At 38.9% G+C, this 14,487-nt stretch overlaps 1 protein-coding gene across 2 annotated transcripts in view; it reads left to right on the forward strand.

The window, feature by feature from the left end:
- Positions 1 to 14,487, forward strand: part of col6a4a (collagen, type VI, alpha 4a) — a 52,655-nt gene that overhangs the window by 16,405 nt on the left and 21,763 nt on the right. For both annotated transcript variants that reach the window (XM_017714366.2, XM_017714367.2), the window contains exons 2-9: positions 6,721 to 6,817; positions 6,956 to 7,564; positions 7,759 to 8,343; positions 9,523 to 10,137; positions 10,435 to 11,046; positions 11,152 to 11,709; positions 11,864 to 12,421; positions 13,742 to 14,317. In XM_017714366.2, the coding sequence (XP_017569855.2) occupies positions 6,742 to 6,817; positions 6,956 to 7,564; positions 7,759 to 8,343; positions 9,523 to 10,137; positions 10,435 to 11,046; positions 11,152 to 11,709; positions 11,864 to 12,421; positions 13,742 to 14,317 (4,189 nt within the window). In that variant the 5' untranslated portion in view covers positions 6,721 to 6,741. The remainder of the gene's footprint in view (positions 1 to 6,720; positions 6,818 to 6,955; positions 7,565 to 7,758; positions 8,344 to 9,522; positions 10,138 to 10,434; positions 11,047 to 11,151; positions 11,710 to 11,863; positions 12,422 to 13,741; positions 14,318 to 14,487) is intronic.

The raw sequence follows: 14,487 nt of genomic DNA on the forward strand, positions 1-14,487 counted from the left end.
GAACCCCGGACAAGCGGAAGATAATGGATGGATGGATGGATGGATGGATATATATATATATATATATATATATATATATATATATACATACATACATACTTAAAAATCTGGCATTAGTTTGTAGTTGTCATAAATTATACATTACATATAATTTAACACAATATTTATTATACTGCTTTTGTCATGATAATGAAATTTGATTTGTCTGTGAGCGTTGTCATTATGGCCAATCATTATCTCCTATTTTCCTCAACCCTCCAATCACGGCTTAGCAACGCTCTATGAGCTGTGACTGATTTTCAGTTGACCTCAGAACAGCTGTGGCTCGGCCGTAGACTGTTTATCTCTGTTGGAGATGCTAGGCTGTCCTGAGTGCCAGAGTATCTTTGACCTCTAAAATGTTCAGGTATGCGGCACATATGCTGTAGGCTAATGCGTAACATCACTACGGTGAAAATGTGTCTAGCTAAGAGTTTATGTGTGCAATGTTGGCACATTAAGATTATAAAATGCAAACCCTATATTTTATTTATTCATTTTTTTCAGTGTGCTTTACTCTAGCTCCTGTAACTGCTCAGTTTAAGCTACAGGCTCCATTTTGGCAATATTAGTGATTAGGTTAGGTAAGAAATTAAAATTGTACTGTTACCTGCACATAACACACTACAGCCAGCATGAGAAAGTTGACAGCTAACCAGTATATTGATGGTATAATGTCATGTAGCTAACAGTATTTAGAAATCAGCAGGTACATTAGACTGTATTTATAAGTAACTGCCTTTCCCCTTAGCTGATGTTTGGTACAGACAGCCTTTTATAACGTATGTATAGTGTGTGTTTTTACAGTAATCAGTGAGGACAGATAAGCGAGAGAGAGAGAGGTAAATGAAATCAGTTTGAAGCTATCACTTTATTTAGTGCAGCTTTCAACGTGGGTTTGGACTAATTTAATTTAAAATCAACATATAAATAAACATTTATATGGTTAATTAAATGAACCTAAACAGGATAGCAAGTCAAATCAGTTTATGGAAGAGTAATAGTAGTTTATAGATGAAAGAAGGGATTGAGAAGGAACAAATGAAAGGAAAAGGTGCATAACAGTTATGGATGGGTAAAAAGGAACAATGATTTGGTTAAAAAAAAAATTACATGTAGAACTTACAGTTGGAATAATACTCAAAACATCAATTAGATCCTCAACCAGTGGATTTTATTTAAACAGATGCATAATTCTCAACTTGTCAGCTGTGGTGCTGATAGCTGTCAGCAATCAGTTAACCAAACATAATTTTGAATATGACAATTATGGTTGATTTATTTCTAAAAATAAAATATCAATTACATCAAGCACATTCACTGTTCTGGCAAACTGCTAGTTACGTTAATAGATTTAGTGCAAGAATAACCAAAGTGAAGGAAGTACAGTAGTGCATGCCTGCGTGGGAACTGAAAACTACCGCGTTGTGCTGTTTGCTCAGGGGTCTTTTCCAATGAAGCTTTGAAAGTCAACAATTTACACCGTCACACTGAGACTCAACAAAGTGAATATGTACCTAAACCTGCTGAACTGGGCTTGAACTCCTCAACTTTCCTCTCTTCAGCCTGACATTCAGCTCTTGGTAGCTGCCTAATCAGCCTTCTTGTTAGATGAGTCAGAAAAAGACAGTCTGTTCAGTTTAATCATGTAGACTGGGAAAGATTTTGTGATCATTTGTTTGGACTGTTTTATTAGGCAAGTGCCACAGTGGTGGGTAGCGCTGTTGCCTCACGGCAAGGAGGGCCTGGGTTCTCTGTGTGGAGTTTGCACGTTCTCCCCGTGTCTGCGTGGGTTTCCTCTGATTCAACCATAGACATACTGTGCTACAGCGGCTATGCTAACTCCTGCCACACTGTGCACTGAAGCTAATACCAGGCAATGATGCGCACTGGTGCAATATGGTCCCTCTACAATGGCTAGAACCTGAAATGTAGTCTCTCCCACTAACTGACAAGAGTTTATCAAAGAAGTTGTTTTAATTTCTCAAGACAGTAGTTAAAAAAGCATTGATTTCTCTGTTCTTCTGCACTGATCATTGTTAACATGCAAAGAGGGATATTAACCAATTCACTACAGTTACTTGAGTCCTCTTTTCCCTTTTTGAGTATAATTAAATCATGGTACCTTCACTTTTATTTTAATTAAGTTCTAAAAGTACCTTCACTTTGATATCGTAATTTCTAATAACTTACAGAGTAAAAAGTAAATGTGTTTCAGGTCATAACCCAATCTAACCATGAAATCTATGTAGCTTAATGTACAACTTACTGCCTTACACAGTACACGGAAAGATGTGCACTTGCAGAGCATTCGGTGATCAGTCTCAGGACTTTTTTTCTCATGTAATATCATGTTCTGCTTCAGGTTTATCTGTACAGATTATTTCCCCTGATGTAGCTGAGTCAACTCAAAAATATCTCCAGACTGTGATTGCGGATACAAAAAGTTGCTCAATTACTTGTTTTCCAGTAAATGTGATGTTGGGGAGTGATGATGAGGCGGACACACATGCTGAAAGAAGCGGGATTTATTAGGGGCAAATCCATAATGGGGACAGTCCAGGGTCAGAGAGCCAACACGAATAGAATGAAGGTTAGACATAACCAAAAGAAACACAGACTAAACACAATAATGGAGACCAGAAGAACAAACACCAAACAGGACAGGGAGGATCCAATCGTGACAGTAAACAGCGTATTTAATCTTATTTGTGTCTTAATTTATTATTAGTTCAGGCCTTTGTTGATACCTCAAACAAAACAATGGCACAACAGCATTCAAGCATCTCACCAATTTACATGTTCTATCATGTGAACATATCAATAGCATTTCATATATTTATGCTTTACGAGAAGTTCTGTCTACATGTCACTAAAAGCACCCTGGAGTACAGGAGTGGCACGGATAGTCCCACCCAACTACATCCAACATGTACTTTTATAGTTTGCCATGCACATTATTATTGGTTAACTTTGACAGCTAACGAATAACTGTCTTAAACAAAAAAACATGGAGTGGTGTAGCTGTTTTTTTAAAAGCTTTTGAAGTCCTGCAAATGTACAGCAATGAATTGAGCCCAAACAGGATGTGCCTGTGGGTGTTTTTTTTTTTAATGTCATGAACCCACAGACCAGACAGGAAAGTCCTTTGTAACATTTGCTCTCAAGATGTTTAGACATTATTATCAAAATGATTAATTAAAGAAAATTTAGAAACCAACAAACAGGGAACCTTCATTCAAGAAGCTGTTCTTGTAGCTTGTTCCTTAGTTGGGCAATGCTGGTGCATTGGATGAGAGGATCTCTTAAGATGTTCTGATCTTTCCTAAAGTACAGTTTCACATTATGGCCTGCAAGCCACATCTAAGAGCTGTGGTTTTCTGCTATGAGAGCAATGTGGTCATGTGCTTGTCTTTGTGGTTGAAAAGGTTCATCACCAAGGTTCTGTCTCAGTCTTATCACGTGTAGGTTTTGCCATAGGTCAATTTTTTCCACTGTCCACATATCATACAGCTGGCCAGGATGTAGAAACTGCTGCCAGATGTTGATGTGGTGCCTCACTCCATAGAATGTTATGAAAAACAATAATTTTGCCCCTTAAGGCAGGACATTTGACTAAAATAGCACTACAATGTACATGCTAATTGATTTATTTATTAGAAGTATTTGTCCTTTGTATTTAAATTAGATTTCATTTTCATACATAGGGCAACAAAAAAAAAAATAAAGCAGAAAAAAGAAAAGAAAATGCAAACCATACAAAAAAAATATTATACAAAATATAAAGAATATTATGAGAGGAGTCCTCTAACCAGGTCTACTCAATGAAGCTTTCTTTTTGAGGGGCAAACCATTGTAGAAAATATCCCACAGGTTTGAAAATGGTCTCACATTGAACCACCTAAATTGCTGCTGTTACCCATTCCTTTAGCTAAAGAATAACCAAGGGAATCTGCATTCCATGTAGTTATTGAATAATAAGTGTTTGGATGTATTAAGAATGAAACTGTAAGGAATTCATCAGAAGAAAGTAGAACCACTGGGATGCTGACTGAAAATGAGATGCATCCCTCAGATAGTTTTTGATGTAAAATTCCTGAGACAACACTCTAAAGTTAAGACTGTAATGTTTATACTGAACCAGTAAGAGTAAATTTTATTTACCTTTAAGTGCCAGAATACACTGACAGGACAAACACCAACAAACATTAACAAACACTGTTACGTGTGGGCACCTTCTTTTCTGCACCAGTTGGTCTATCTTTCACCTTATAGGTGGATCAGGGTGTCATTCATCATCCTATGACACTCGGCACTTAAGTTGGCTATCAGCCGAGATCGACTTATAGAGTCTCAGAAGGCAGATTCTAATCTAAGTAAATATTTCTCTGGGTTAAGCAGTAAAGACAGTCGCAGTGATAAACAAGTTGCATTCTTCCTTGATCAGGGTGTGTTGATGCAAAAATGGTCTCCTCATATTAATGCAGAGGCAGAAAGTGTTTATCAGATTGTGATACTCTGTTTAGACAACATGTACTACAAATAGCACATGACCATCCTTGGTCAGGTCATGTAGGTATTACCAAGACATATTCCCGTGTTCTTAAACATTTCTTCTGGCCTGGTCTTAGAAAGGACGTAGTTGAATTTTGTCATTCTTGTCATGTTTGTCAGTGTACAGGAAAGCCCAATCAGGTTATTCCTCCTGCGCCACTTTGTCCTATTCCTGTCATTGGAGAACCTTTTGAAAGGGTGCTGATTGATTGTGTGGGTCCATTGTCTAAAACCAGATCTGGAAATCAGTACTTGTTAACGGTTATGTGTGCTACAACTCTTTCCCTGAAGCTATCCCTTTTTGAAAGATTACAACCCCAGTTGTAATCAGAGCTCTGATCAAATTCTTTACTACTTTTGGCCTGCCAAGAACTGTACAGACTGATCAGGGTACAATTTTTTTTATCCAAGCTGTTCTGGCAGGTTATGGTCGCTCTTAACATCCCTCTTCGAGTCTCAAGTCCATATCATCCTGAGTCACAGGGTGCATTAGAACGATTTCACCAGTCTTTAAAATCTATGCTTCGCAAATATTGCTTAGATACTGCGAAAGATTGGGATGAGGGAGTGCCCCTTGTGCTCTTTGCTGTGCGTGACGCTGTTCAAGAATCCTTAGGATTCAGCCCTGCCCAGTTAGTTTTTGCACATTTAGTGTGTGGCCCGTTGAAAGTCCTTAAAGAGACATTTTTAAGTGTTTTCCCTGTTTTTAAACAGTATGTTAGGCCCAAGCCCCTTGTTTTCAAGTGTCATCTTGCCCCTTGGAACTGAGTTACTAAGGGTAGTGGTTGAAATCTTCCCTTATGAAATGGGACGACCCTCAAATAAAAAAGAACATTACTTCATTAACAGGCTACTAGAGGTGCTCTATAGGTGACCCTGGCAGTCTGTAGTATTAGCAGAGGAACGGTAACGTTAAGCAACTTCACTGCTGGGCTTTAGCTAATTTAGGGCCTCAAATGCCTTCAAAGAGGGGAATGCAACAATGATTTATTGTCGCCCAGCCCTAATTCTTAGGTGATATGGAGCTGAATTCAGCTGTTCTCCAGTTTCTCTTTCCAATTTCCCATTTCCCCTTAAATGGTGCAGCAGTTTTGACACATGAGGTGCCAGAACGTAACTGCTGTACCATTTGTGGTGGAATCGGAAATTTAACTAGCTAGCTCAGCTACTGGCAATTTTTATGCTTGTTATGAAGAAAAGACAATAAAATGGTTATCATACTTTTTTAACTGTGAAAATAGTTACATCTGTGGGTTTCTTTGGTTGCTTGGCCAGCCATCTTGCTGTTTTTTCTTTTTTTCTCAGAATATTCAGAGTGTGCCTTTAAAAAAAAATGGCAAGCTGTGTAGCCCTAACACTGCCCCTAGACAAGAACATGCAAAACTTGGGGGTAAGTGCTAAGTGGTACTAGTGAGGGATGAAATGGGATTGGGTCTTATAGTTATCAGTGAAGATAAATTGGACTGTGACCGAAACAAAAAAGACAAGACATACAAAACCTCTAGGCCAAACCAAGTACATTGATGGTTGTTCGTGAACTATCTGTTGCTCCTCTTATAAAGGAGGAGTAAAGTTAGGCTAAAAGTATGTAAGATGTAACTAATCTTCATCTAGCTTTCTTTTTCACCAAATAAATGATGTAACTGTACTGTGGAGTTGATTATGGCTGTTTCTTACCCACAGCCATGGAGCCATATGAAGGAGTGAATAGTGACAGTCTTAGAGACTCCATGGAATTCTGTCGATTTTAATATTTAAAGACGGTCTCATTTAACGAGCAAACCTGGCCTAAAAACATGCCAAAAAAGAAATGTTTATGTTCTCAGTTGTACTTAAATTGGCTATATGAAACAGGCCTCATCTTTAGCTATAAATGTTGGGATTGCTTAAAGAGAATGAATAAAGATATTGATTGTGCTTAACACAGAGTAATAGTTCCACACTGTCTGTAATGCAATGTGAGATGTATACATGTGCATCTTCCTAGATATTACCCTCACCCTTTATGTTTCTACTGTGTGAATAATTGAAGTGAATTGAAAGTAACTAATTGTCAATGCTTATACTTAGACATGTGTTGGTGATGAATATTGAAGGCATGCCTATATTTCAATGTGTTTTTCCCAGGCCTTACTGAACACCACAGCCATGGGGTTTATAAAAGGACTGCTGTCTGTGTTCATTTTAGCATCATGTTTCCTTTCCAGTGGTGCACAGAAAACAGGTATATATATATTCCACACAGCTGAATGACACATCTAGTATAAGATGCAACAAATACATATATCATTCGAATTATTACTGGAGACTGAATTTCTTTACACTCAAATTGCAAATTAATTCGGATTGTGTTCTGTCCCAGTTTGTACAGAGGAAGCCTTGGCTGATATCGTCTTCCTGGTGGATGGCTCATGGAGCATCGGTACAGAGAACTTCCAGAGGATCCGTGAGTTCCTCTTCACCTTGGTGGACAGTTTCGATGTGGGACCTGACAAGGTGCGCATTGGCCTAGTACAGTACAGCAACTCACCCCGCACAGAATTCAGCCTTAACAGCTACGAATCCAAGCAGGAGATTCACGACTACATTGCAAATCTCCCATACATGGGTGGTGGCACTAAGACTGGTTTAGGGTTAAACTTCCTGCTAAAAGATCACTTTAGGGAAGAGGCAGGAAGCCGTGCTAAAATGGGGGTAACTCAGATTGCTGTGGTCATCACAGATGGGCAATCACAGGACAATGTGGAAGTACATGCCCAGGAGTTGAAACGGCAGGGAATCATACTTTATGCCATTGGAATTAAAGATGCTGACATGGACCAGCTGAAGGAGATCGCTACCAAGCCTCATGATAAGCACATCTACAGTGTGTCTGATTTCACAGCCCTGCAGGGGATCTCCGAGGGCTTTATCCATGTACTCTGCACCACAGTGGAGGAAGCCAAACGACAGGTATCTCATGTGCCACAAGGTAAAGTAGCACTTTGATTGGTATGCTGAATTTCTGTAACTTGAGATAGGAATTCTCATTATGTCAATACTACATAAGGAATTTTCAATGAGCAATGTTTTCAATAATACAGTGAAACCAATTGTTTTAAAAATGTCTAAACTTATTGTACATATGACATGTTGTCTACTAATGCATTGCCTGTTGCATTTTAGGATGCAAGGCTAACTTGGCTGACATTGTGTTCCTTGTGGATGGCTCTAGTAGCATTGGTGATGAGGATTTCCTGAAGGTGAAGCAGTTTATCCACACATTCATAGAGGGTCTTGATGTTAGGTCTGATAAGATCAGAGTGGGATTGGTGCAGTTTAGCAATGACCCTCACCAAGAGATCCTCCTGGGCAAGTACACAGATAAGAATGAGCTGCTGGAGAAGGTGAATGAACTCATATACCGAAAGGGAGGAACTGAAACGGGAAAAGCCCTCAGCTTTCTCCAAAATCATTACTTCACACAAGCAGGTGGTAGTCGGATCGGTCAGAACGTGCCTCAGATTGCTGTGGTGATCACGGATGGAGATTCAAGTGATGACATGAAGAAACCAGCCACAGAACTACGGAATAAAGGGGTTTTAATCTTCACTATTGGAGTTGGTGAAGTAAACATTACTGAGCTGCAGTCCATTGCCAATAAACCACATTGGCGGTTTTTGATTAACTTCAGCAACTACCAGGAGCTGGTCAAAGCAACTGCTAGCACGATGGACAGAGTGTGTGTCTCAGTGGAGGACAAGCAGGAAGGTAATGCTCTGTACATCATCTCAAATATCAATACGAGTCAAAAGTTTGGGCACACCCACTCTTTTCTTTATTTGTTACTATTCTATATGTATTATTAGTTGTGGCAACAGCATAACTGTGAAATACCAAACAGGAAATTGTGCAGTGACCAAATAGTGTTAAATCATAATAACAGCTTCACTTTGCCTTACACTCTCAAAAAAGATGATGCTTTAGAGCGTTTTTAGTAAAGAAATGGTTCTATATAGAACATTCAGTGAACAGTTTGCATGATTAAAGGGCTCTTTGCATCATGACAGGGTTCTTCAGATTCATGGAAAATGTGCATGCATATGCTGTGGGCGGTTCTATATAGAATCTTTTTGACAAGGGTTCTGTATAGAGCCCAAAAGAGTTCTTCAGTTGTTACAAGCTTGACACCATAAAAATAGAAGAGCCCTTTTGGGTGCCAGATAGAACCATTTTCATATTTCAAGCTTCTGTATAGAACTATCTACAACATTTCCCATCAATCTGAAGAACCCTGTCATGATGCAAAGAACCCTTTAATCATGAGAAGGGTTCTTTGAGTGCTCATGGCTCTTTATAGAACCATTTTCTTTACTAAAGAATCCTTGAAGCACCATCTTTTTTAAGGATGTACTGATATTGACTTACCATGAAATCTGCCACATGAATGATGTCACCTTGTCATCAAACAGGGTTGCCTTGCTGAATAAGCATATGGCACTCACACACTGCACTGTGACTTTCTGGCATAGCTAGGCTTGCCTAATAGTCAACCCCACTGCCTTTTTGTTGTCTCTCTATGCTACAAAGCCTGCACATATAGAGCATTGGTTGTCAAAAAAAGTCTAAGCAGACCGTTTAGTTACCTCATATTAGAATGTATTTCTGCCTATTGCCATTTTTAAGTTTATTAAAGCTCCACTTAAAATGTCTTTGATGAAAAAACATGCATTGCAGTCAGTCAACCGTCAAGGGGTACACTAAATTCTTTAGTAATTGTAAATTTTTGTTTATTAATAAGTATATTGCAGTTAACTGTTGCCCAAAACAATCAGCTTATATTTTAATATTGTTTTACTGAAATAAATAATACAAAATATAATAGTTAATTGTAGTATTGTATAATTTGTTGGAAAAAAATATTTTGCCTTTGTTTTGTTTCTGTTTCAGCTGCAGTTCCAAAGTTTGCAGATGTTTTTGTTTTGGTGGACAGTTCGATTCAGCAGACTGATGAGCTAAGAAAGTTTCTCATGGTACTAATCAATCAACTTAACGTGAGCACTAAATCCAACCGGATGGCTTTGGCTCAGTTCAGTGAAGACGTATCAGTGGAGTTTCTTTTCAATGCTTACAAAAACAAAAATGAGGTGGTTGCACTTATTCGCAAGTTGAAGCTCCAGACTACTGGACAGCGCAACCTCGGGAAAGCAATGGATTTTGTACGTACTCGCCTCCTTAACGCTGATTCAGGCAGCCGAATTGGCCAGGGCTTCAAGCAGTACTTGCTGGTGGTGAGCAAAGGACAATCTGATGACACACAATCTGATGTAATTAGGGCAGCTCGTGACATGAAGTCTGAAGGGGTGACCATTGTCAATATTGATTTAAGCAAAAAGGGGGAGCTCGTTTTTGCATTAGCTCCAGGTCCTGCTTCACGTGGTGATGGAGGACTTCCTCCTGTGAAAAAGACCATGATTGCTTCTCCACGAAAAACCTTCTTCACTGCTGAGAAAAATGTTACTCAAATAACACAAGATATAAAATCTGTCATTGCAACCAGTGAGGGTGAGTTTATCTTTATTTTAGAAGATTTTCTGATCAAATAGTGCAGTCACGAGTTTGCACTTTTTTCTCTCAGAAAACGTCAATGATTTTCCATTTGTGTGCAAATCAGTCAATCAAGTCAGTTTAAGTCTAGTCGAAGCATTGTTTCCTTAAATGAAATTGAAATTATAACTGATTTGATATTCATAAAGATTATCTGATTGCTTGCTTTGTTTTGCACAGGATCAATGACAATCAATCTTTTTTGCTTGATGGATTTTTTTAAATGTATGTTATACCTAATTATTTGTTTCACAGGCTGCGAGTCAGCTCAGCTGGCAGATATTGTGTTTATCGTGGATGTGTCTAACGCTGTTCAAAACTTCAAGCTGGTGCGCAACTTCCTCTACCAAATGATTAATGGCTTGGAGATAAGTGCTGACAGTGTGAGGGTGGGAATGGTTCTGTACAGTGACACACCCAGGGCCGAGTTCCACCTGAACGAGTTTGATAACAAGCATGAAATCCTAGACTACATAAACATTTTGCGGTACAGTGGTGGTAGGACCAACACTGGCATGGCCCTGAAGCTTTCAAGAGAGGAAGTCTTCAGCGAGGATTTTGGCAGCCGACGTGCCCAAGGGGTGCCGCAGATTGCTGTTGTCATCACAGAGGGCAAGTCCCACGATGACGTCACAATAGAAGCTTCCGAGTTAAAGCGTTCTGGGGTCAGCGTGTACGCTCTGGGACGGGAAAATTATAATATTGACCAGCTGAAAGAGATCGCATCTTACCCTTCTTGGCAGTTTGTGTTCAGTGTGAAAAATTTTGATAAGCTTTACACAGAGGAAACACCCCTGAGAAAGACTCTATGTAACAGAGTTGCTTTTTCAACTTTTGACAGTACAAATTACTACAACTTAAAGCAAGGTAAGTTGTTACATTGTCACAAGTCATGCCTATTTTCAGTCATATTTATCAGAGAACAGTAGTTACTTGTTATGTTACACACTGTTTCACTTTTGTCAATTTTAGGGTGCAGACAAATAGAAGAAGCAGATATCTATTTTCTCATTGACGATTCCGGGAGTATTACACATTCAAACTTTGATGACATGAGAAAATTTATACGGGAGTTTCTGCAGTTGTTCAAAATTGGGCCAAAGCAAGTTCGTATAGGTCTAGCGAAGTATGCAGATTCACCAACACTAGAGTTTGATCTGACAACATATAACAACAGAGAATCCATTGTAAGAGCTGTAAATGAGATTCTGCATAAAGGTGGAGGCACAAACACCGGTGCAGCTCTGAAATATATGGAGAGACCATTTGAGGAGGCCAGAAAAACACGTAAAAATGTTCCTCAGATTCTTATTGTCATCACTGATGGTAAATCTAGTGATGAGGTGAAGGTTCGAGCAACAGATTTGAGGAAGCAAGGGGTGTCCATCTATGCTATTGGAGTGAAAGACGCAAATGAGAAAGAGCTCCTGGAAATCGCAGATGACGAGAAAAAGGTGTTCTTTGTCACCAACTATGATGCACTGTCACCTCTCAAGAAGGACATTCTAACTTATATGTGCTCAAATGAGGGTAAGGTTGTTAAATGTGTATTCACTGATTCTTTTTTGTTGTTTGCATTTAATTCTTGGCTTTTCGTGCATTTTTAAATGTATTAACAATAACATGAAAGTACTTTGTTTTAAACTGAGTTAGCCTTTGTCACATCTTTGCTTTCATTTCACAGCCTGCAAGAACATGTTTGCAGATATCATCTTTTTGGTTGATGGCTCATTGAGCATTGGCAACGATGAATTCTCAAAGATGACTGAGTTCGTAGGTACCCTAGTCTCCAAGCTTAAAATTGGGAAGGATAGCGCACAGGTCGGGCTGGTGCAGTTCAGCACAGTGTCAAAGGCTGAAGTTGCACTGAACCAATATTATGATATGAGTGAGATGACGGAGGCTATTAATGGCATACAGAAAATGAATGAAAATACTCTGATAGGAAATGCACTCGATTACGTCTCAGTGTACTTCGATCCACCCGAAGGAGGCCGTCCCACTGCCCCAAAGTTTCTTATTGTGATCACGGATGGTGAATCCCAGGATGAAGTTTCTGCTCCTGCCAAAGCCCTTAGGGACAAAGGTGTTACCATTTACTCGATAGGTGTGCGAGAGGCTAACCTATTACAGCTGAGGAATATTAGTGGATCTCCCAGTAATGTGTTTATGCAGAGAGATTTTGATGCATTGAAATTCTTAGAAAAAGACCTACTGTTGAAGATCTGCAGTTCCGCTGATGGTGAGTCATACTGATGTACATTACAATTGCATTCACACACTGATGGCGTTTAGTACACACAGATAAAGTTTTTTTTTATTTTATTTTCAGAGTTTAGGTTGGTTACCTGGTAGAAAGAATAAAAGATGACAAATTTTCTCATGCATTTCTAATTTCTCATGAGTGTTAGACAGTCTCTCTCCTATATGTTCTCCTTGTTGAATAATCACTCCTTGAAACATGTGGACACTCAACCCAGCCTTTCTAGACAAATATTTATATAATGCCATTTGGAAGCTCAATGTGCAAATGAGGATCGAAGCTACATTGTCTGAACAGAGATTTTTAGAATGATCATCAGTGTATTAGTTTTACATTTTGAAATGTTTTGCTGAGCTCCTGCATTAGCCACAATTCAGTTGGCGTCTATTATTTCTGACATCAGTTTTTTTCTTCCTTTATGCTTTCACCTTGGTAGGGGCTTATCTGTATTTTTCCATTTTACAGTTGCTATCCAGATTCAGGGGGTACAACAGGACATATCTCACCAATAGGACCAAACCTGACTAAAAATCCAAAAAATTAACTGTACTTTACAAGATCAGCTACAATTGGTCTGTGTACCATAAGAAGTTATTCTGGAATGGACACACATCTTGAAAGAACAAAAACAAAGTACTTTAAAGTAAAAAAACTAAAACGATTTTATTCTGGCATTCTATGTTTTTTATTTTTATTTGAAATGCTTCTATGCATCAACAAAGTAATTCTGACATCATTACCGCTAAACGTCTAATTATCATTGCTAAACTATAATCATTACCTTTACCCTTTTAAATGACCAGTACTCTCCAGTAACTGCCACCTTTCTCACTTGTATAACAGGATTGCTTCCGTTTGCATTCTTTCAATGCATTTACTGAATAATAAGTATTATGAGATTATAAACCTGGAATTTCAAGAAGTTAACAGATTTACATGATTAAATTCCTTCACATTGTTACCAACAGTTTGGTGAACTGACCAGTAGATGCAGTCCCAAATGACTTGGAAACAAATCTTGGTGCATTAACTTCTATTCAGAGATTAGAATGTTTTGTTCTGTTGCACTGAAGATAGTATGGTAGAAATAAGGGGCCTTGTCCCACAGCGACAGTTCTACATAGTCATTTATGGATTCATGGCTTTGTTGTTTCATTGCCATAAACATGGTTGTGTTTATGTTTAAGAATAGAAAACTTTTTGTTTTTCCCCTTGTATGTCTGGCAGATCATTTAAAATAGTTGATGCTACCAGAAATAAATTGCCTTAATCTGACATGCCTCTTTCCCTTTTTTTCAGAATGTCAGAAATCACAGGTGGCAGATGTTGTCTTCTTAGTGGATGGTTCCTCCAGCATTGCTGAAAAGGACTTTGAGAGCATGAAGGATTTCATGAATTTGGTGGTGAACAGCACACAAGTTGGGCAAGATAATGTCCGTTTTTGTAGCATCGTCTACTCTGATGCTCCTGAGAGCAAATTTCCCCTTAACCTTTACAGTAGCAAACGAGAGGTTAACGAAGCTATCGGTGGCATTAAAGCTCCGGGTGGAAATACCTACACAGCTAGGGCTCTGCAGTACTCGCTGGCCTACTTTGATCAAACCAATGGTGGCCGAGCTAAAAGAGGCATCCCACAGATGATGTTTGTCATCACAGATGGTGAGGCCACAGACAAAGGTGAATTACCCAAACGTGCTGAAGAGCTCCAGAACCATGGAATCAGTGTATATGGCATTGGAGTGGCTGAGGCAAAAATAAGTGAGCTAAAGGTCATCACCAAAGATGAGAAAAAGGTTTTCCATGTTAATGACTATGATGCTTTGAAAGCCCTGCACCATAAAATTTCCGCTGTGCTCTGCAACGACTCTAAACCAGGTGAATACATAATATTTGTTCTAGTCCCACACCAGTATAAAAAACAAAAGCCTTGAATTCACTTGTTAAGCTTCAACTTTAAGTGTGACATTGTGAGGTTCATCAAGACAGGACATACTACATACAGCAGTACAACAATTTAATCTCAGTCTGACTTGCCTTTTTTTCAG

The sequence above is a fragment of the Pygocentrus nattereri genome, chromosome 3 (genome assembly GCF_015220715.1).
Source record: "Pygocentrus nattereri isolate fPygNat1 chromosome 3, fPygNat1.pri, whole genome shotgun sequence".
Lineage (NCBI taxonomy): Eukaryota > Metazoa > Chordata > Actinopteri > Characiformes > Serrasalmidae > Pygocentrus > Pygocentrus nattereri.